The 23,902-nt window shown below is 40.8% G+C and overlaps 2 protein-coding genes across 2 annotated transcripts; both read right to left on the bottom strand.

Moving 5' to 3' along the window:
* Nucleotides 1–5,671: 5,671 nt before the first annotated feature.
* LOC115814861 (EEF1A lysine methyltransferase 3-like) lies at nucleotides 5,672–7,096 on the bottom strand. The gene is made up of 4 exons (XM_030777825.1): nucleotides 6,937–7,096; nucleotides 6,669–6,846; nucleotides 6,394–6,505; nucleotides 5,672–6,186 (listed from the first exon to the last, which is right to left on the bottom strand). The coding sequence occupies exons 2-4, from the start codon at nucleotides 6,825–6,827 to the stop codon at nucleotides 5,786–5,788; spliced, it is 672 nt and encodes a 223-aa protein (XP_030633685.1). The 5' UTR covers nucleotides 6,828–6,846; nucleotides 6,937–7,096; the 3' UTR covers nucleotides 5,672–5,785.
* Nucleotides 7,097–9,012: 1,916 nt separating this feature from the next.
* Nucleotides 9,013–16,852, bottom strand: cyp27b1 (cytochrome P450, family 27, subfamily B, polypeptide 1). Its single transcript, XM_030776728.1, has 9 exons — nucleotides 16,565–16,852; nucleotides 15,466–15,656; nucleotides 13,988–14,184; nucleotides 13,486–13,686; nucleotides 12,972–13,135; nucleotides 12,055–12,221; nucleotides 11,772–11,853; nucleotides 11,200–11,397; nucleotides 9,013–10,991 (listed from the first exon to the last, which is right to left on the bottom strand). The coding sequence occupies exons 1-9, from the start codon at nucleotides 16,793–16,795 to the stop codon at nucleotides 10,878–10,880; spliced, it is 1,545 nt and encodes a 514-aa protein (XP_030632588.1). The 5' UTR covers nucleotides 16,796–16,852; the 3' UTR covers nucleotides 9,013–10,877.
* Between the last annotated feature and the right edge of the window lie 7,050 nt (nucleotides 16,853–23,902).

The following is a 23,902-nucleotide window of genomic DNA, read 5'->3' as shown; positions in this document are numbered from 1 at the left end:
TTCAGTTACAACAAACTGAGCAGCTTTTAATATTGCCATATCTTCTTTGTTTGAGGCTTCTGCATCTTCCAGTAAAGTCACAGGTTTACTGGTGTCTGCCACAGAGTTAACAGTTTCTACCGTTGAGGCTTCATCATTTTCAGAAGTGTCCACAGCTTCTGTTAGAATAGTTTCCGTACTTTTCAGTGAGCCCTGGTCTTCTTTTTGTGAAGTTTCAGCACAGTATTGTAATGTCATATGCTGCTTTAATAGGGTTTCCTCTGTAGTGTTAACAATGTCTACCTCTGAGGCTTCAGCATTTTCAGAAGTGGGCTCAGCTTCCTTCAGTGTCAGTTCCGCACCTTCCATTGTGGTCTCGTCTTTATTCTGTAACGCTTCAGCTTCATGTGGTAAGCTGGCAGGTTTTTTAAATAAGGTATCGGCTTCTTCAGCGCAATCCATTTTTTCTTCAACCTGTTCAGGATCAGGAGACACCCCTTGTGAAGGCTCACTTTGAAGAACCTCTGTGCGATGCTCTTCGGCATTGCTGTGTTCTGTATTTGTGCGGTCTACCACTTCACTCTCTTGAACCTGATGTTCACTGTTAGATACCTTCAGGGGTATTCCAAGAATTCTAACTGCTCTCTCCTCCAAAGTCTCGTTTTCAGGGATCCCTTGAGAGGGTGTATTCAAATCGGCACTTTCTCTTTTCTCCTCTATAATTTCATCACTAACACCATGTGGTAAACCTGTATTCACCACGTCAGCTTTAGCTAAGGTCTGTTTGCTCTCATCATCTCGCTCTTTGTTCTGAACTTCCTCAATCTTCTTTTCAGTTTCTGACACAGCAGAGATCTTTTCTTGTACATTTGACACATCACTGTCCAGTTTTTTGCTTTCATCAGCAGTGCCATTGCTCTGTTGGGCAGAATGGGTAGACTCAGGCTCGTGAACAGGGTCATGCTTAGGAGAGTCACAAGGGGGTGAACATACATATTGGACATGTTCCTTTTTTGGTGGAAAGATGAACTCCACTTTGACAACAACACAGGTTGCATCAATGACCACAAGCCCACTAGCATTGTCTGATGTCGAGTTATCTTTGAATTCCAGTCGCCTCAGTTCTACATCAAAGGGATGGTCAGATGGGCTTGCAGTGCTTGGGCCACTGCTAATATCTTTATTTGACTTGTTGCTTGGCTCCTCAGAATCTTTTGAATGGCCCTTCCATTTGGGTTCCTTCCACAGAGGGAATTTGACTGAAGTTTGGTTTTCTGCTACCGGAAGCCTCTTCTGCCTAGTGGCAGGAGACAAAGACTTGGTCTTTAATGTATCTGGCAAAGGTTTTTCAGCCTTTCCACCTTTTTTACTAGGTAAAGCTAAGTTGTTCTGTTTTCCAGCATGTTGCCTTGAGCTGCACTGTTGGACGACTCTCAGCAGTTCCTCTCGGTGGGCTGCTGCTTGTCCACTATCTGTCCTGTCAGGGGCACCCTTAAGCTGCTCATTATTGCTTGTATTTAGATTTACAGGGTGGGTCAGTTTGCCAGGCAGTCTTGACACTCTTTCAGAATCAACTTCATCTGCAAGCTGGATTGATTCTTGGCCTCTTTTACCACCATTAAAATCAGTAGCCTGTTCTACTTCATTTGTGACTTGTGTAAGAGGGGAGACTGCAAACAGAGGCAATGACTGAGGTTTAAGAGGTTCGTCTGGAGAACTAGATAAGCCTGACAGTTCTCCCATTCGAGAAACCAAACAGAATATGGTCTCCCTTCCTCTCCTCTTCTTGATTTTTGGCTGCTTAATCTCAGGGACATCTATAGATGCGGTCTCTTCAATCCCAGATGATTCAGGCAGAGATGATGTCTCTTTTGGAAGAGTGGAAACATCTGCTTGTTTCTGAGGTTTCTGTGGAGGACTGTGGGAGCAGAGGTGTAAGCTTAGGGTAGCTTGTTCTGGTTGCCCAACTTGACCAACATGATGAACCAGATCCTGTTGTGTCCTCTCATCCCTCACATCATCCCCTTTGTTTTTGAGTGTTGCCGTTACACTTCCACTTTGGAGTCTCTGACCCCAGTCCTGATCAGTTATTGGCACAGCCTCCTTTGAAAAGCATTTTTCAGGACTCCGCCGCTCTGCCACAGCATCTCCATAGTGTGGGGTGCTATACGGTGGTGGTGGTATATAGCATGGTGGTTGGCTAAAAGCTCCCTTAGGTTCAGCATGCTTATTTTCCTTGTTAGAACTACATGCCATTTCTGGATTAGCATGCTCAGGTGGAATATAGGGTGGTGGAGGGGGTTGTGAACTCTGTCTCTCTTGATATTCTATCTCTCTGTTTTGATGGGCTAATGTTGATATTTGAGTGAGGGGTCTTTGGTAGGATTCTGGGATTGCCAGATTGCTTTTTCGGCCATACTCTGGAGGCCTTTCACTCAGTTGTGTCCCATTAGCGGGTCCCCATTTCTCTGCTTCGAGTCGTCTTTGTCGAGGAAGGGAGTTACAATACCGGCTGGCCCAAGCCTCCAGCTCTCGATAACTGCTACTGCTAAGACTCCTCTTAGCCCTGTCTCTTTTGTAGTGGACAGGACTGTAAGCTTCCCATCCCTTATTCCACAACTCCCCCTGCATACCCCTCTCTCTTTCTCTCTCCCTCTGCCTCTCTATCTGAGCTCTCTGTATTTCTCTTGGTGCCCAATCTCTCTCCTGCGTCATGTATTTGTTATAGTTCTGGTGACTGCCACGAGCTAAAACGGGATTAGGGGATGCTGGGAGAGTAGTCCAGTTGGGATAATCCTGTATAACCCCACCGGTTCTGGACCCTGGTACAGTCCAACAGCTCGGTTCAGAGGCCCATTCCTGCTGCTCATGCCGGTACTGCTGGTAGCCTGTGGTTTGTGGCTTCTCTTGATAGCTGTGGAATGAGTTATTCACAGCTTCCATGACTAGACACATGAAGGAAACAAACAAACTAACTGACTAAATAAATAAATAAATAAATAAATGACAAAACAAACCAACTAGCTCATAAATTACAATGACCCTGCTGTTTTTCTCTTTAAGATGTCATTACTGAGTAAGGTTTCTATATCTGAAAATACAGGTTTTCTTTCCAGAAAATATTGAAGATATACAGTCTTGTCTACTTTTAAATGGTATTATACCCAAAGATCCAAATTTGCATCTCACAGTTCAGTGTGAGTTCAATGAACACATTTAGTGATTTAACAGAAATTGATTGTACATTAAAATGTCAGTTTGGTCTGTGTTGAAGAAATTACAAGACCGTAATGCATTTAAAAAAACTTACGTATGTGAGAGGTATGGCCCAGGAACAGTTCCAAACTTGGAATACAAGGGCTGTCGCCCATGAGCCCCAGTCCGGGATTCCATCCTCTGAGACTCCTTGACCAGAAATCAAACTGAAGAGTAGAGTGAGGAACTACACAATAACATAAAACTGTCTATGTGATCAAAACGTTATTTATACAAAACAAAAAAAAGCAAAGCTTCTGATATTCAGAAAAATTGTAGAGAGAAGTTCTGTTCAGATCACTACACATAAGCATGTGTAAATATAAAGTGAAGTACCCTAGTCTGTGTTTTGTATTACAGGGAAGCAACTACAAAGAAGTTCCTAATTCAAAATCCATGTGATACTACTTCTTTCAGTTGCAAGCTTCAAATATACAACAGTCCATCACTGGAAATGTAAAATATATTGATTTATACTATGGTGATTTTTTGTTAATAGAGAAATAAACAAGTCAACAAAACAGTTTGATCAAGAGTTCCAAAGCCAACACCGTTCTGTTTAAAGCTCATTGCCTCAAATCTCTTAAATGAGAAGACAAAAAGGATACCAATTATAAATAAATAAAAAAATATAAGTAAATATAAATAAATGAATAACATCCCACCTTGAAGCAGTGTATACATATCAGGGTTGTAGGCCTTGCACCACAGTAATGGTCAAATGCTGTCCCAACAAAGTTGGCAACTTATTTTATGAAGAGAATGTTTTCGACGCTCCCCCCACTGCCTCCCTTTCTGCTCCCTCCTACTGCTCCTGCTTGACATGCGCTCTCACTCCAATGTTGATATTTCTGCAATCCTCTGCTCACACCCAACTCCAGCCCAATCCAAACAGTACTTTAATTGGGACTGGTGTCGTTGTCCTGGCCCTGGTAATAATATCCTCAGTCAGGAGTCTCGGACAATAAAGAGAGATCAGCCGTTGTTACGTTGACAGGAAGACATACACTGAATACACACAGACACACACACACACACACTCTCTCTCAACTGCACAAATGTGACACAGCAGTTAGAAAGGAGGGCAAAAACAGCAGCCTATTGTAAATGCTTAGTTCAGCAGGTTTTGGGAAGTCAATTGTTAGAGCAACAAAGCAGGCTTTAGTGGCATGTGGCTCATGTGTTTAATAGACTGATGATGGAAGGCTATGAGGAGAATGCCAAAGATAATGATAGTTTTCATGATGACCACAAATAAAATGTATAGAAAATCTGTGAATATGGAGTTCAGGCTACTTTTTGAAAGCAGCTGTTATGAGAGCTTGCAAGTACATAAATATAAATATGTATCACAAACATGGTGCATAACGCAGCCTTCGTGAGCCATGTTTCTTATGTGAGAACTAAGTTACCTACTCTTCCTATCAAAATGGCATGCTTCTGTTCAATTCTTTAAATCTCTCTCTCTCTCTCTGTGTATATATATATATATATACACATATGTATGTGTGTGTGTATATATGTCAGTGCAATTTGCTCAAATAAATCCATAGGGAAATAGTCAGTTCCTTCTCGATTTACACATGAACTGTATGTTCCCTTGTCATCTTTACTCAACTGTCAACCCAGTGTATCTAACATACTAGATGACGATACGGTAGCAGTTTGAGGGGACACCACTGGACTACAGATAAGGATCAGTTGTTTTGTCTGCTGGGCTGCAGCAAAGCGGAGTGGGGAACTGCACTGTCTTTCTTTGAAACTTTCCAGCGGAACAAACAGGCTTTTCTCTCTGAACAGAAACCGGGCGCATCAGCAGAGAGCAGGAGTGAAAGAGGGGATGAAGATATGAACTTGTTTGGAGAGCAGTGATATAGAATCCCTCCTCAACCTTTTTTTCTGTCTATGTGGACGAAAGTCTTTCGTACATCCATTTGGCTATGTAGACAAAAACAAACAAAAACAAACACAAACACTGGTGATATCTTCACAAAAAAATTTTGTTTATTTGCCCATCTTCTTTCAAATGACAATTTCTGGAGATAAGATTAAAATTTGGTTATTATGTGGTGCTAACCTGAAAATCGACATATTTTCTGTCTGAAGTTAATGTAGGTTAGGCAAAATTAAATTCTATGGTATCCTTTTTTTTCAATCTCAAGACAGGAGTTTTTAAGAAAGAGAGAGCAATTACAAGAAGCAGTTAAACACAGAAGGACCATAATAATAAATGTGTAAACGCTTGGTGTGTGTGTGTGTGTACATATGCCTGGGGGGGGTACTGGGTGTTGTAGCTCTCAGCTGAGTGGCCTGAACTAGGTTAACAAAATAGTGTCACTTTCACTGATGCACGGAGGGTCTCCACACTCTCACATAATTTTTTTTCACTCTTTGGGCTATTGGAACAATTTTGTTGACTGACTATTACAAAAATACCCAACATACTGTGAGTCTGAACTTGTAACTTAGTCCAAACTCACAAAAATTGATAAAACAGTTTTCAAGTTTCTTATCCATAGTCTTAAAACAGTCTTTCTCAGGCTTCTGTAGATCATGCCTCCACAGTCTTCAGAGTGGCTCTGTAGATATTAATATTATGATCAGGGTCTCTTTGCGCCAGTTCCACTTTGAACATCTGAGGTAGAGCGTTGTCATAGAAACCAGGCGTGCCATGCTCTCTGCGCATTTTGGATGACAGGTACACCACACCACCACTCTTACACAAGTGAGACAGCGTGTCCAGGAGAAGCGGGTAAGTGTCGGCCAGATAGACAACATCAGCTCCTAGCACCAGGTCCCAGTCAGTGGAGAATTTCTCTTGGTCCAGTCCCCAGGACAGTGGTACGACTGTGGGAGTGGTTGAAGGCCAGCCTGAGGGCGGCATGTTGGCTGAGACATTCCTCTGCAGTTGTGGAATGGCAAGTGGTAGATCTGTTATGGTCACATCAGCTCCTGTAGAACGTATGGGTAATAATTATGCACCAGAATTCAGAAAGAAAGCTTTTTGATGGTAGCTTGTATTTTCCCCTCTAACTGAAAAATAAAAAAAACAAACAACAAAAAAAAAACCCTGCTAGTGTCATTATATGTAGCCTAGTAGAACCTTCTGTTACGTGCCATTTTTGAAAGGAGAACACGAAAAGAAATAAAGTAACTCACCGAGTCGTGCTGCTAGTATGCCCACAATACCAGTCCCAGCCCCTAACTCAATAACACGTTTTCCTTTCAGATCAACTGAATTTTCCTCAAAGAACCGACAGAGGTGGAGAGCCTGCAACACACAACACACAAAATATTTTTCAAACACAATATAGAACAACACACGAGCCTGAATTAAAATGAACTACTCGTTTATAGTATGTTTGATGTATTGGTGAGGAGGGGAGAAACAAAACAAAACAAAACAAAACAAGCAAACAACTACGACAACTTACAGCATCCCATACAGGCGCAGCAACACCGAGATTGGCGCTAAAAGCTTGGTTAATATGGAACTCTTGACCGCAGAATTTGTACGCACAATCTGCAGAAAATGTCTCCTCAAACAGGTCATCCTCAACGGGAAACACATCATCTTGCTCCTCTATCTTCATTCTGATCCTTTTACACCCACTGCAGTATTTCACAGAGTTGAAAAGTCAACACTTTAAGACTGAGATGTCCAACAACCGGTTAAATGTTTTACCCATGATATTTCAATACCTGCTGTTGCTTTGTAAAGGGAGGAGCGTGAAGTTTTGTTTTCTTTCTTTCTTTCTTTTTTGGTGCTTTAAGCAGCCTCGTCATTCAAGACATTTCATTCCGCAATATTAGAAAAGGTATCACAAGCATATGCATTGTTTCATTGTTGTTCCATTCTTGCCAACATACAAAAGGCCAGACAAATGTTTAAGGATACCACGTGCCGTATTGTAGAAACAAAACAACGTTACAAACGTCGTTTGCGTTCCAACACTTTGACCTCGGAAAAGGAAAAAAAATTCTTTCATTGACCGTAGACCTCATCGGCGGATTTCATGAATGGTGTTTCGCTTACCGCCACCTTCTGTGCAGGAGTGTGCGCAAAAAACAACCCATTCACAATCCTGCGGGTGTGCCTAAGATATAAAATTGGGAACTCACAGAATCACCCATGGGCAAATTTAAAGATATTCACCGCCCACCAGCTTTCAACACATTTTGCCCTCGAGCTTTGACATCGGATAGGTTTTGTTTGCATTTGTTCGTAAACTATGCTTCTGGTATTTGCCAAATTGGATAATTAAGCACAGCCTTATCGTTCAAAAACATTTTAGTGTGTTTTCCCATACATCAGGAAAATTGTTTCTTATTAAAGCGTTTCCCTAACTTATCGCGGGATGTTGACCAGACGATGGCGCAAAAACTGTAAATTTAGTTGTTAAATTACAATGGCTGGTCAAATCGTTTAGGCGTTTGGAATTAAATATAAATAAATACTTTCTTTCGCTTGTCAGTTGTTTGTTCATTGCTTACATTGGTTCATGAAGTATTAATATTGATGATGCCATGTTACTTCATGAAAATCTCATTAAAATATACAAATATGCACAGAAATTGCTTAGTATCGACTTTACAACAGCCTTCATAAGAGGCACGCAGTCTATGTCTGCTGCCATGGCGAGCGGTTGGCCTGTAAGAGTGCCTAGGACTTCCTGGCTTCCTAGAGTCCTTTCTTTCTTTCTTTCTTTCTTTCTTTTTTTTAAATACCCTAATGTTCTATAGCTGTGGATAGTTTGTCTTCCTAGTTTGCTCCATCCCAAATTTTTCCTCTGAAAAGGCTTCAAGCTTTCTAGACGTATATAACGTGTACTGTGTATTATATCAGAATATCATGAATAATAATTTCATTAGTGTTTGGTTGAAAGTGCCCGAGGGTAAAACTGGTAAATGCAATGTGAATGTGAAGAGGGAATGAAACAAAGAAAAGGAAGCACATCAAATTCTGACCATACTGCACATTTTCCATTTGTGTATGGTGTACAGACCTCCAAAAGCCAAATCACTATAGAATCCAATCACCCAAGATGGTACAACACACCCCTCCTCCAGGCCCCGCCATAAATCATGGATTATGTTAAGAAATAAAACTCTGTATGCAGGACAACACACAGCAGCTTTTGGAGAGCACAGTAATATGACTTCTGGTTTATGACAATGAACCAAAACAGCAAAAACTCCAGTTTATATCTTGTTAACTGTTAATAATCAGATTATAAACGGTCAAGAACAGATGTCTGACACATGTACATCCTTTCCCGTATGGCCAGATGCAAAGACTCAGTTTTATCTTTAGAGCGTTAGTTTAGAGTTAGTGATTCACAGCATCAGAGGCTCTGATCCAGATGAAGAGGAGCAGAAAATCGTAACTGTTGTGCAGTTCCACTTTGGATTTCGACTTTTGTTTCAGTGAGATTCCATGGCACTGGGAAAAAGGGAGAGAGTGTTGGGCGATAGGGGGGAGCTGATGATGCAAACATTTGGCCTGCAAATGTCAGGGCCAACCCCTAGCTGGCCCCATGGTTCATCAGCCCCTCTCCAACCAGAACACTGTTACTCAGCAGTGCCGTTCCCAGAAAACCTGCCAGCCATCATATCTAAATATTAGTACATCTGTTTAAGCAAAATGCAGCTCCAACTGACCTGGAACTGGGTTAAACTATCTTTCGTTGAAAAGAGAAGCCTCATAATCCTGAGAAATGTTCCAACCCCCAGTTAGACAGAAGTGAATGAAGCCAAAGTATGTTCATTTTTTTTTAATCAAAGATAATAAATATATAACTGGCACAATATATGTTTTTGGAAACTAAAGAATGTATAAACAACATGACAATATGGTTTAAATGAATTATGTTTCAACTACATGTTCATGCATTATTGATATAAACAGATGACAAAATAAATACTGTTTACAAGTACATGGCTGAGACTGGCAAACATTTCAAGTCTGGTCTTGTTCATAAAGATGTACAAAATGTCCACAGTAAAAGAGACAAACAGACACAAACATAAGGAATCTACGTTTTGTCAGGATTCCACAGGAATTTTCTACAAAAATAAATCCCTGAATTCTCTGAGTTGTTACTGCAGCACCATCTTATGAGCACCAATACTGCATATCCACAAAGTTCATGCCTTGAAGTTACAGACTCACAATATCATACATATGGCATGGAGGATATTTTTTACCATGTTTTCCTGGCTAAAATAATGCAAAATTACAAGAAAAACAATAAACAAAGTAAACACTGTAAAAAAAAATTACAATGAAATGAAAGAAATTTTTAAAATGTCCCGTGATACAAGGGCTCTCCTCTTCAAGTATATGCTCATGACAAGTTTCTGATGTGTTTTTTTTTTCAAGTATATGCAGATGTCAAGTTTATTGTGTTTTAGAAAACACAGATCTAAATATGAGAAGGTTCATTCACAGATCTGAGAGATTCTCCATTAAAAAAAATAAAAGAAGAAGAAAAACAAAACAACATATTTAGAGCCACATTAAAAATAAACTAAGGCATTGCTCATCCAAAGAGGATTAGAGGATGAAAGAGCGGTAGCTCACTGCTGTACTGATATGCAATGCTGCCGGCAGAAAACAGGAGTTATTACAGATTGAATATCAATCTGCAGTGCCGTAGAACAACTGCTTGACTGCACGCAGCCTGAAATATTTTCCGGTTTTTAGTCTCTAAAGATTAATTTGCAATATGAGTGAGGTTCTATTCTTAAGCTCAAGTAGAAGTTGGGACTCGTTAACGAGGAGGATGTAATTGTGATCACTGTGGCACCACATCAAAATATTTCCATTTCCACTTTTTTTTTAATGTGTTGATCACAATTTTATGGACCCTTAGAACTCCTTGGAAATATATTCAAGTGTTGGCTGTGTTTCTCTCCTCATATCCGATTATTATGGATAAACCATATTTCTTATTATGCCTCCAATACATTTTTTAGGAGCACCTGTTTGAGGGTGGTGTTTTACTCAAACACCTACCACTGTTGTTAAAGGAAAAATGTGAATCGTTCCCAAGACCAAAGGAAGATAACTATGACTGATATTTGAGATATAAGTGGATTCGTCCATATGAGAAAGGATTTTTTTTACAATGGGAGCTGCATCTGTCTATTCCTTTGGTGCATTGTAGTATAAGCTGCATACAAACTGTACAACTTGTGCTGGGGTTTATCTTCCCAACTGCAATAAAATCAGAGGAATGTATGTCACGTGGTGAGGAATTTTTAGCATGCAATACAACCACATAATCACTCCTCGCTGGAATATTCAAGAGGGTGTTTTGAAAACATTTCAAGCATGCTTTGACTAATACATTGTTCATGAAAAATCTTGTAAGCATTGAACATCCCCTTTCCCCCCACCCCCCCATACAACAAACTGTAGTTACGGAACTGACGAATTGGACCTTGGTAACCCGGAGGCATATTCAGTTCAGGTTTCTGACCCATAATCGTGGCCTGTCGCCCGGGCCTCGTGTTCACTTCTGCACTTTGCACTTTGTAGTTCTGTGGACTCCCAGGCCTCTGCAGTGCACTCCGACCCAAACTCCGCTCCAGCGAGTGGCCAGATCTACTTTGTGCGGTCACTGTCTACGATGACTCGCTCAGCGCTCAATGAACTGGAGGTTGATTTCGCTCTCCGGTACCAGGAGGGTTCTGGTCATGGGTCGAACCACATGGGCCTCTGGTTCAGGTTTCACATCAAACTGCACTAAAATCTGGAAAGCAGGCATAGAGGATATATTAAAAATGCTTGCCATGGAGTGTCACTGTATCATTGTGGAAGTATATGAGAAAAAAATATCTTTCTGCCACACGCTTCTCTCCTCTTGTACACTAAAACAGACTCTGACTTGTATATGTGTATGTGGGAGTTGGTGTTTATTCTGCATGTGTTGACATACATACATACTGTACAACACTCACCCGTGCGATGGCCAGGTACAGTTCGAGTTCAGCAATGCGTCTGCCGATACAGCTGCGTTTGCCCACTCCAAAAGGCACAGAGGCATATGGGTGGTGCCCGTCATTGCGGGTTAACCAGCGTTGTGGCACAAAGACGTCAGGATTTGGGAAGTGTGCGGGGTCTCTGGATGTGGCGTAGTGACAGAGAGTAATCAGGGTCTGTAGAGGTTGAAAAATAAAGTTATTTAAGAAACCAGAATCCGGTAAACTATATATATATATATCTTCTTACACACACACACACACACACACACACACACACACACATATATATATATATATGTAAGAAGACTCTCAGTGTTTGAACATGACCACTTTATGCCTCCAAATGAGATTTCCTACATGACCATGTATACCGAGTAGGACATCAGTCAAGGATGGATTTTAATGCTGTTGAACCGTTTGCATGAAACAAGCAATATGGGCTATTTACAAATGGATTTTTATAAAAGGTATATCAGAGGCATAAGATGAGTGCAATTCCAGTGTTTGTAACAAAAGTACTGAGGCATCAGTGTGACAAACTCACTCACATTTTTGGGGATGAGGTAGCCTCCAACCTGAATGTCTCTAGTTGAAATGACTCTGGCATTGGCAGGAATAACTGGGTACAGCCTGATTGAGGGAGATAGAGGGAAAAGGCTTGTTAGCACAGACTGACAAAATAAGACTAATCATATTTTAATGAAAAGATCTCTAGACTAATCTCTATTTGTATATTACTTAGATTTCATCCTTAAACATTAAGATTACTTTGATGTATTGCCTCATAAAATCCCATAAATTAGGAGACATGAATAAAGATAAATGCCAAACCTTAGTATCTCCTTCACAACAGCCTTCATAAGGGGCATGCGGCCCACATCTGCCGCTGTAGCAATCTGTCGCCCTGAAAGAATGCCCAGAACCTCTTGCCTCAGCGAGTCCTGGATCTCAGGGTGACGAGACAGCTCGTACAGGGACCAGGACAACGTGCTGGAGATCTAGAGGAACATCACAGAAAGATTCATTCAGACAGTTCATGTTTGCTTTACATGAAACTCTAGAATCTGACCCATTTCATCAGTTGCTGAATCAACGAGTTGTGATTTTCTGAAGTTTAATTCGCTATTATGTGTTGATGACTTGTGAGAAAATCGGTTGCATAAGGTTTTCTTTGAGTCTGAAAGTCACAAATATCAGCTTTTGTACCGGTTGGCGCTCCATTAATTCTGAGACATTCACAAACAAAGCACTGACCTCCTTTAGCCCTGACACATAGGGCCAGCATACATGCAGACTCATGGGGTCTGAACTTAGCATAACTGCTCTAATTGTAATAATAAGATTTACTAAAATAATAAATGTGATAAAGTATTATTGAGTCGGTTGCTCAACAAACTGACTGGGATTGGAGTGTAATCCTAATTCAAAAATACTTGTGGATTATGTTCATTCGTCTTATATAATACGCTTTTGGACAATCACTTAAAGGGTATAAATTGTGCCTAAACAGGGGGAGATGTTGTTTTGCTTTACTAATTGTGGGATATATGCTGCAAATCTAGGATTAGAATAAACCTGTATAATATCGTTCCAGGCCAAGCACTAATTATGCAACGGTCTGTAACTGCAGTGGCAGAGTAAAATGCTAATCTGACTTTGAGATCAGTTAAGCCTAAGCTTGACTGGAGCTTTAATGAGCTGATCCATTATATACCAGGGTGTATTGAGACATAACAGGTAACACTCACAGTGTCCACTCCTGCCAACAGCAGCTCTGTCACATTGCTGTACACTGATTTCATGGGCATGCCAGCCCGTGACAGAAAGTAGGTGAGGTACCGGCCTTCCACTTCCTCTCCCCGTGCAATTTTCTCTGCCTCTTCCTTAAGGCGTTCATCAATATGACCTTTCGCTGTGGATGGTGTGAAATATCATGTCAAAGTGGAGCAGGCCACATAACTGTTGAGGTCAATACAACCTTTACTGTTTTGAAGTTGACAGTTTGTCTTAGCAATAGAATGGCACCATATCAAGCTCATGGCCTTGCTTTACATTTAATTGTTTAATACTGTCAGGTCATTTCCTTTTTTTCATTTAATAATGGACATAGCCGATACTGAAAAAAAATCCCCACAGCTATGACTGAAATATTACAGAAATCAAAGAGCTGTTTTCAGGTAAATGACATAAGAGAAATAGAAATAGAAGCACAGTTTCTCTGTACATCCCTACTGGATGTAACCGTTCCATTGTTCCACTCACCAAACTGAAACATATAGTCCCAGCAGCGGCAGAAGGTGTCCCAGGGTTTGGGAAAGAGCTGGTGAAGCCATCTGGGCATCGCCATGGTGAGGAGAGTCATGACAAACATAGTGTTAATGGACTGGATGAACTGCTCTGTTTCCGCAGGAACAACTGGGTCCAGACACCCTATTCTGGATTCAAACAACACTGAAGAAATCCCTGATAAGAGAGAGAGAGACACACACACACACATACAGTTCAGTTCCCCAACCCACAGTTTGTACATTGGTCAGTTTATACTTTGGTCCTGGTCATAGTATGATACTCAGAGAAAAAAACTAACGCAAATATGTAAAATTCCCAGACATATATTGCGTTTTGGGTCAGTTTATAAATGGAGAAAGTGTGACAGTGGTGACCACATACTGACTCTAAATCATAATGATGCTTAAGTCAGAGTTTTAAAAACTGACCATTCTTTTTTAACAACTTACTCACAGATAAACAACATGAAACTCACCTTCAAGCCCAAAGCGGTAGAACTCTCCTGCAATGTCGTTAACAATGCTCTGTGGGTTTTGTTGGCTGCGAAGCTTGAGTTTGGCGATAAGGTCCGTTACCACGGCATTCAAGGTGCCATCATATGCTTCGACCGCCTTGGGACGCAACATGTGCTTACCCAGCAGACTACGCACGCTCTGCCACTCCTCTCCCTCACTGCAAAAGAAAAAGAAAGAGAAAAAGAAGAGGGAATGATCAGTGGAATAGTGGAAGTACAGACAACCAGTTTTGGGATAGTCATTGTATCTTATCCCTTTGTGTAAAAGGAAAGGATCTGCAGATGGTACATCAGTCTCTCTCTCCCTCTCTCTCTTTCTCTCAGAAAAATATGAATGAATAAAATCACAGTCAGGTAAGTGACAAAGCATAACTAGGAAGTAAGTGTACACTGAGAGGGCACAATGTTGGGTGGCGGTTCACATTACTCATTTCACTGGTGAATAAGTGATGTCATGAGTGTATATATAAAATATATATGATAATCAATTCGTGTCAGGGTTCCATAAGAAGTATGAGCTTATATCGTGCGTACTCAGGCATCCTAGGGTTAAGGAGCCCGCCATACTGAGGACAGTGATAAACCACGGGCTGAATTTCCACACATGCCGTCACATTGTTCTGTCCACTTGTCAAACTGAATTACAGTCTTTGTTGTCGTTCCAGTAAAGGCGTCACTCTGACGTAAAAGTCTCCGATGTCAGAGGTTGAGTCACACATTTTACTCCTCTCCCATCGTAAAAAAAGGACATTTCAGTGTGTCACTGAGGGTTATGGATATTTATAATGATAAACAGAAAAGACAAAAATCTGTTGATTAAGTACTGATTTTGATACAGTAAAAAGACTTTAGACGTGGTGAGGCATGGTGATTTGCGGTTTGTGTGTGATTGACACTGGCCTAAAGCGATGTTAGATGCAGTAGTTAAGTCTCGGAGTTGCTGTCGTGTGGCAGTGAGTCACAAAGAGGTCAACGGCGTGTTGTGCATTAGCGCTCATGCATGTGTGAGAGTCTGCATTTGTGAGCTGCAGAACTTTCTCCTTTACGCAATTCATCATCTGATGGGCATGTCTCCCTAATAAATCCCAGTCACACTGTCTTGATCCTTGTGAGTTTCAGCCAGTCCTGAATGTAACACTTAAAACTGACTTCTTTTGCATGCTTCACATTGTATGTTGATCTAGCCCTAGAAAGGACTGATCGGTGGCACTACAAAAAACATACAGAATAGAGGACTGAATTGCTGTGCTAATGCTTTTGCTTGGAAATCCCTCCCATTCCCTAATATATCACCAAATAGGGCAAGTGCAAAAGAGGGCTGTACACCGTCAATCTTTATACTATCAATCTTTTGAAAACTCTAAATCCAGTTTATCTACCATATGTTAAATGACTAAGTACAAATGAACATGTGTGCATCACTCTTCAGTTGCACTCACGCAGTCAGGAGTCCGTATCCATGGCCACGGAGTTGGCGGTAGTCCTTCCAGGAGGAGAGGTCCGAACGCATGGGATGCTGACCTTCCTGTCTCAGAACCTGTTCTATCAGCTCTGGTTCTGCCACATGGACCGTCAGGATGGGTCCAAAGCTGGCTTTCCACATGGGACCATACTGCCCCCTCCCCTTCAGCTGAGAGAGAGAAAGAGAGAGAGAGAGAGAGAGAGAGAGAGAGAGATTATCTCAGCATATGAAACTCCACTGCTTCCATGAAAACATCCTAATTCTTGGTAAAGATGTAAATATGCATTAGTGTAAAATAATCAGCACACTTACAAATCAAATGTACAGGATGCATTACAGCAACAGATTATTGTTTCTAGATGAATCCTGCAACCATGCTGTACAATCAGAAACTGGGCCCTGGAAGTAGACTTTCCTCTAATTGCTCTTTGTAAAAATGATAACATAGAATTTAATCCAAATAATTTCAGTCACTGGAGGAAAAAATCAATATAGTTTCACAGTACACTGACACAGCAATTTCACTCCTGTCTTGTTCTCTCATTTATTTTCCTGTGTATCATATTCCATAGGAAGCAATAAGCAGAGAGTGGCTTCCACTGTGCTGAGTGTGAACTAGGGGCCACTTGAATGGAAAAATGAGGCAGTATTTACCTGTGCACATGCATTAATGTATACATTCTTGTAGAGAAAACATTTGTGCATAAGTGTCACATTGTGGCATGCTTTCTTGGAGAAGGGTAAGCCTACTGCTTGACTAAACCATACATATGGAAAGAAATCTAGAACTAAGCCTAAAAACTAGACTTAAGTGACCAGCCTTGTGAGCTACACAAACCCAAATTAAACCATGCAACATTACTCAGGAATGGTAACCTTTTGCCAGTGCCTACAATAGCTACACGTTTTATTTTTTCTATGAGGTAAAAAGGTACAAGGGGGGTGGGGTGTCATCAGCCATACATTCCACATTATATCAGAGCTGTAAAACTCAGACACTTAGGTAGACACATCATAACTTTAAAATTAGAGCTACCTTGTGTCTATGACGATCAAAAGAAATCTAGTTTAATCACCTGTAATTCATGAAGACGTGACAATCCCCGTTTAGCGAAGAGGTCCCATGCGAAACTCATCACCGAAGGCCCGGGCATCTCCTCCAGAGTCTTCACCTGTCGCGTGTCATTCCGCCTCGCGTACGCAGCGCTAACGCCCTCAACCCACCTCTCCAGGCATTTTATCAATGGAGAAGCACTCCTCCCTGAAACTTTGAGAGCCTGTTGCAGCATCCTTCTGGCTATACTCATAGGATATACTTCTCAGACTTGTCTGATGAAAGCCCGCACTCATCGTGGTAATATACACTACCGCTGTATTTATATCACTCGACTCATGCTGTGTCCAGACTCGCAAGAGAGATGCTGCGTTTTCCTGTTCGCCCAATGACAGGGAGATCTCTCGCCAAACACGCCCACCGACCCAGCTGGGCTTGGCCTATCTGGAAGGTGTGTCCAATCAGAAGTCCAGAAGTTCGGCAAACCCTAAGTAGTGCGCACGTGGGAAGAAATTCCCCTGAATACACAAACGCGACGCCAGGTAGTTTTATGAAGAATCACCTACGATTCATGACACTTTCCTGGATTTATGAAAATAAACAAAGCGGTTTGAAAATCAGTCTGGGGGTTCTGCGCGTTTCTGTTTGTTTCTGCTCAAAACACGTACGTGTTCCAACATTGATTTTAAAATCATGCATATCGATAGGAACTGGAGCGTTGACTTTGACCAAGGTTTCGACAGCTCAAAAATCAATCAATAAATTGATAAATCATGATGTAACGATATCAGTAGAGCCACGTTATGTCTACAAGCTTCAAAAAGCTTAAATAAACCTGCTGAACATATTCAGACATGTCCACCGTGTTTCTAAATTAAGATGTGTAAGATACGTAAGCGCTTGTCTGAAGCAAAACCAGAGCAGAATGACCGTGTTTTAAAGCTTTAATGACTTTGCAAAGAATGTAGACACCTAGCAATCAGCGCAGTCAACATCAGTTTGGTCTGCCATAGAAATGTCATGGCAGCTAGCCTGCTATCCAAAATTAAGTTCTAATTTGTTTTGTAATAAATGTCTCATAACTGGATCTCTTGAGAACTTTTTACAATATCAGAGCATTACTGCTGACTCCGTTATACTGGGGCTCTCCCTTTGCGCGCTCAGACTCAACACACACTGGTGGGGAGGAATCCTGACCCGATTCCAGCGGATTTGGCGGGTAGCCAAGATGCCATGTGTGCGAATGAAGTAATACCGTCAGTACTTAGAAATCGGTTTGACTCCCCTCCCCCACCCCTTTCCTCTCTGCGAATTTTTCACCTTTTTACACTATAGAGAGATAAATCATTTCCCTGCTGGTGTTAACTGGAGACAGCAATGGCTTTCAGGAGAAAGGGTATTACAACACAAGTGGTAGCACAGATGAAGGTATGAAGGTAGGATTTCGTCCGAGATTTTGTGATTTGGAAAGGATCCCGTGAAGAGGGACTTGACTCACAGTGAATTTATGCATAAATGCAAGAAAAAGAGAGAGAGAGAACTTAACGCATTAAACACTCCAGCCCACTTCAATTTTCAAAGCCACGAGCTTCTACTTTTCTGACATTATGTAATAACGCGTCTCAAAATTACTGGTTTAAAAACGAAAAACTGGTGTTGTGTCCAGCTGTGTCGCACTGTGTTCCTTGTAACCTTACATAATATTATATGTTCATATTATTATTAGTAGTAGTTGTAGTAGTAGTAGCAGTAGTACTAGCAGTACGATGAGGAGGAGGATAATGATGATGTTGGTGGTTTACTTATATTATGATGAAGAAAACAAAATATGGCATGTCTCATATGACAGCCTCCACCTATTATCAGTGAACTTGGCCACAGAGGTACAGAGCTGAAGTAGTTATTCTCTCAACATGCCAATCTGCAGTGACACTCTGACTGACAGAGATGAGTGTTCCAGATTGTGATCCATACATTGTCCAAATGTGGTTGATAAAACTGATTCTGTTAGCCCATGATATCCTTACGTGATAAAGTCAAGGTTGCACAGAACAAACCAGATAACAAAGCTTTGCCTCTTGAGTGCAGAAACACATAGAAAACATGTGGAAGAGAAAACAAAGACATTTTTCTTTCTCATTTGAGAACTGTGTGACAGGTTGACACATGGTGTTATGCACAAAAAAGGACAATGGTTAAAGGTTAAAAGTCTGGCATGCTTGCCAGATGTCCAGAAGTTTGACCTACCGTGGAATGTCTTCCCCGGGTGCCCATGGCAGGCACTCAAAGGCCTTACAATTCAGTCACAATTTAAGATAAATGTCACATGGGACATCTCCAAACATATTTCAGAAGCTTGGTTCAAATGCTCATTCATTTATTTATTGGCCTATTTATGTATTTATTTATTTAAAGGAATCTTCTTTTTGGTGGAGATGAAAACAGCAGTGGAAGTTGACATGCTGAGAAAATGCTGAATCTTAAGTGAATTACCAAACAATAAGAATTTCAATGTCATTATTTCCATTATATTATTACTGTTACTAATTATTCTGTAATTGTTTACAAATGCTAGTTCTGAAAATTGCTGTCGAGTTTTACACTAGCTTACATGTCTGAATGTACAACAAATATTGACATTTGTGAGCCAGTTCAGTAAAAAACCAAACAATTCAGAAAATTCAAAAGACACACTGTATGTGCACACAGACCATGCACTAAGTTTATTCTGCTTACCAATGCTGCAACAGGATGAACATTTTTATATTTATATTAATTATAATGACCTTTTTTTCAGAGAGCGGATCAGAGAAATTCAAAACTGAATCAATTCACATGATTCAAAATCGGCTTAGAGATTGTGTTAGGAGTGAGTTGTGGGTGTTCTGCTATTCGTTGCATGGAGAAATTGTTTGGTGGCACACTGAGCCGGTGGACAGCCTGAGATGTGTTTCCCTGGACTGTGCTGACTGGGAATTGGTGGATTGCTGTCTACATGCCAAGTATGTGAAAGTTCAAGGACGCACTGTGCACGTCTAGGCCGTCTGTATATGTATGTGCGTCTACCACTGAGAACAGGGCTCTAGGCACCTGCCTTTGATTGGCTACTCTGTATATGCATCGACAGAAGCGTCTGAGCATTTGTGATGAATTTCCTTATATATTGTGTCTGTGTGTATGTATCCACTGTGCTTGTTTATGTGTTATATGTGGGTGGCCACCTGTGTTTGACTGTGTCAGCAATGTATGTGTATGTGTATGTGTGTGTGTGTGTGTGTGTGTGAGGGTATGAGCTTGCGTCTGGGAATGCATATTCTCAGATTTCCCAGCTATTTTTTTTTTTTACCTTGACATATGTTGGTGACAGTGAAGGTGTTTATGGGATAATGTATTTTTAAGGATGTCCCTCACCGGCACGTGGAAAAACACGTTTACCACAGTAGTGCTACCAAGTGTTCAATCTGGGTGATTGACTTATTCAGAATTTATTTTCAGTTGTCTATTTTTAAATAGCCAGATTCATAAACAAAATATTTCAGGGCAAAAAAAAATTGTGGAAAAAATCACACCTCTTATTGATTTGTACATGTTCTATCCATGTAAATAAACCATGAAATAGCAGTTTGTTGGTTTGCTGTACATGGTTTCCTTTCTCTCTGCAGTTATGCAACAAGTGTGAGTGAAACAATTAGCATTCAGATTAGATTACATCATGCACAAGATGGGTTTTTTTTTTTTTTTCAAAGAATTCACCTCAATGTGTTGATTGTTTCCAAACATGAGGGGTCAAAGGTTGCCCATTTTGATGACATGCTGAAAACAATGCTGGACAGGTGCTGCTGTAAACAAACAGGGTCGTCAACTTTGACCATAAAAAATACGTCACAGTCCTTATTCACAACTTACAAGGAGTCTCTCTCTCTCTCTCACACACACATAAAAACACACACACACAATCATACTGCCTTAGCTCTGCTATATCAAAACAGGAATTATGTTTAAGAATAACATTTGTAGAGCAATGCGCATTAAAATACTAATAAATTCTGTGACTATGTGCAATCAAGCAGGTATACATGGTTACATATATATATTTCTACTACTTCATGATATCAGGGTAGTAGCACTTAATCGTCTCTCTCCATCTCCCTCTCTTTCTCTCTCTGCTGTGTTATTACTTGTGGCTTGGTGATGCAATTTTTTCAGCTGTCTGTGTTAATGTTTTGACAAGTCTATGACCTGCCTGTCACCCAAAAAAGTAAACATAATCGATATGACAGTCCCACGTAAATGAGACGAATACACTGCAGATCACTGGCACTGCCTCTTCAAAAAAAGAAACATTAGAACTCATTTCAGGTACAAATATTAGGTTTGCCCCTATTTACGACAATATCATAGATCAGAACACAGTCATGAAAATCAATTTTATTTATGTTGGTTATAAATTCAAGTGGTGTTATAACCAATAATGTGACTTACTCCAAGCACTGAGGCAAGTTATTGACTGTATGTATTTGTGTGCATATCTGTGAAGGGCTATTTCCCCCAAAATCCATGTGAGTCTGTGCGTTGCCCAACCAAGATCGATCAAAGTCAATTTCTCCCTTTGTCTCATCTTGAACCAGAACATGACCGAGTCCATTTAAAATGGCCACAACACAAGCACACATGCAGGGAGACCCTGAGGGTTTTGACATGTAGAAGCTAGGGACAGCAAAAGTGCGCTCACCCTGTTCTGAGAACTGCTGAACCGCTGTCGTTTGCAGGAACACAGGAGGAGACCAAAAGGGAGGGGGGGGGGTGAAATGGAGAGAAAAGGAGGAAAAGCAAATCTTTTGCAGAGCAAACAGTCTTGGCAGAGTAAGCATGCCAAGCCGCCAGACTGGAATTTAACCCACATGAAGCCAATAAATAATGACACACGTATTCAGAACAGAGGACACTGTCCATTGACCAACCATGAGTTCAGAGAAAAGCACTTTTTTATTTGGAGAATTGCAGTGTTAACTTTGAGCCTGGGAAAAGTGGTTTAGAGGGACTCTAAATCACAGAGATGACCAGAGAGGACCAGGTCAGCCAAGGTCTGTTACCGAGTGTTTACGTGTCATGAGCACCTTTAGGGAGGGGGGGGGGCTTGGAGGGAAGGGTCATACATCTCTGTCAATATGACAGACTGAATACATATGTGTATGTGCTGACGTTTGTGTTAATATGTCTGTGGACGTATACAAGTGTGCAAACACTTGTCTGTCATGAATAGTGACATATTGAATTAAGTTACCCTGTCAAAGACTAAAAAAAATCAAGATAGAACAGCTGCAGTGGACTCATTCAGATCAACACATTATCAAATCATTCTGACGGAGATAAAATATCCCAACACGCATGTCTAAACATACAACTCCTAACTCGCAGCATCTTATAAATGATAATATTACTGCCCAAGATGTCTGGCTTCAATCTGTTATGGACAGTTAAGTTCAACGAATTTCGACAGTAACCATGGTGATCAAGCCCATTTACAAAAAAACAAATACAAATCAATCTTTAAAGGTTTATATTATCAAACATGGCATTCATAATCTCCAATGAGCCCAGAAAAAAACACAAAACACAGAACACACAATATGAGCTAAAATGTAATAAAAGGCTCTTGAGACATATTAAGAGGAAGGAGCATTCAGAGAAGGTGTGTGTGGTCCCATGAATGGAGTCCATGGAATAGTCAAGAGTAATAGCACACTTGTGACCCAGCCAAACATAAAAACAGACTGGAAAGCTGGATAGATTATTCATTGAGTTATAACAAGACAAGGAGGGTTCCGTGAATTGGTTTTTATACAGAAACCACTCATGAACTGTGCATCATCAGAAGCATTTCAATTACCTCAGGTCACATTTAACTCACCGATCTCTCAAACCGGTCCTCTCAGTTTTTGGATTATGCTGGGATGCTGTTAACTTTTTTTTTTTTTTTTTTTAAAGTTTTAGATAATTTCGTTTAGATTGTCTAAAGAATTGAACGTCTGCCACACAACACATAGTACGTAAAGCAAACATCATGTGTGTTTTTTTTTTATATGAAACTCAGAGCTTTCCTGAAAGGTGATCATAAATCAATGAAACATTTAGTCTGTGAGACTGGCACCGGTTACAAAGTCTGGAAAGCCAAGGTCATGTATAAAACTGCTAGGCAGTCGTCTGTTACTGTGACTAACATGGTTAGACATAAAAATGCTGACTCCGAAAGGAGGGCGATTGTTGCGGCACATTTCACAGGAGCGTCCGTGATAACGATTGTTATATTTCCCGATGTTTCAAGGGGAGCAATGCATAATATGATGTTGGCATCAAAGCCTGAGGAAAAGATGCGATCAGCCAGGATTAATTGAGAATGAAATGAAATTCTATATTCTTCCACGTCACGCGTTGGCACAAGATACAAGGACAAACGGACCATCAACTCTTAATCAGACGACTGGAAATGTCAACCTAAGTTTACTTTTATCAAGAGTAGTCAGTTGAAAACTTCAGAGGGAGAGATGTTAATGAGTGGTGCAGACATCACAGGTGGTGGTGGACTGATCAGTGGGGAAAAAAAAGAAAGACATGGTTTGTATGAGTCATTCTTCACCTCATCACTGCAAAGAGACAAGTTCATGTTGGGAGCACAGGAATAGAAACTGACACTCCTGAGTGGTTGTCTCACTGGTGGTTCTGTTAATGCAAGGTGCATTGTCCTGGCTTAGTTTAGGTAAACAAAGCTCCACACTGGACCAGACCAGTTAAAACACCAATAACTACATAGAGTCGTCCTGAGTGGTTACTTTCATCCTATGGTCAGGCATTTCAATTCTGATGGGAGCAATCTCTTCCGGGATGACTATATCCCCGTTCACAGGTAATGAGAGGACACTGAAAGGTTTAAAGAACGTTCAAATTATATAACCCTGTGGCACTGTTATCTCAGACACCAGATCTTAACCTTGACAAATACTCATGGTTCCTGAAACGGCATTTTCCACTACCGTTGAGAAAACACCACATAACAGAAATTTGAGATGAAGAATCATCTTGTACGCCTCCAGCAGGGTTCCAAACTCCTGTAAAAATCTACACCAGAGTGGAGTGAAGCTGCTCCGACTGCTTGCGGTGACTGCAATATCGTAATTAATTATATTTTCCAGTGGCCCATCCTTTACATTTGCAAATTACTTTACATAAATCACACAATTGTATTTTTCAAATACTACTGAACTGGAATGAATAAATTCAGTTATAATTACATGGCTATGCAAATACTGAACCAAAGTACTGCGATACAGCGCTGTTCCAACTGTTGTTTGCTGCTTTCCAA

Source organism: Chanos chanos, chromosome 6, assembly GCF_902362185.1.
Source record: "Chanos chanos chromosome 6, fChaCha1.1, whole genome shotgun sequence".
In the NCBI taxonomy this organism is placed as follows: domain Eukaryota; kingdom Metazoa; phylum Chordata; class Actinopteri; order Gonorynchiformes; family Chanidae; genus Chanos; species Chanos chanos.
The sequence above is the reverse complement of the archived record's forward strand: the minus strand, read 5'-3'. Positions and strand labels throughout refer to the sequence as shown.

Coding starts and splice junctions, on each gene's coding strand:
- LOC115814861 (XM_030777825.1), bottom strand. CDS start 6,827: ATGAAGATAGAGGAGCAAGATGATGTGTTTCCCGTTGAGGATGACCTG. Junction 6,506..6,668: donor CTGCGCCTGTATGGGATGCT/GTAAGTTGTCGT, acceptor TGTGTGTTGCAG/GCTCTCCACCTCTGTCGGTT. Junction 6,187..6,393: donor CATACTAGCAGCACGACTCG/GTGAGTTACTTT, acceptor TACGTTCTACAG/GAGCTGATGTGACCATAACA.
- cyp27b1 (XM_030776728.1), bottom strand. CDS start 16,795: ATGAGTATAGCCAGAAGGATGCTGCAACAGGCTCTCAAAGTTTCAGGG. Junction 13,136..13,485: donor GGACTATATGTTTCAGTTTG/GTGAGTGGAACA, acceptor CACCATCCACAG/CGAAAGGTCATATTGATGAA. Junction 11,398..11,771: donor GCTACCTCATCCCCAAAAAT/GTGAGTGAGTTT, acceptor CAACCTCTACAG/ACCCTGATTACTCTCTGTCA.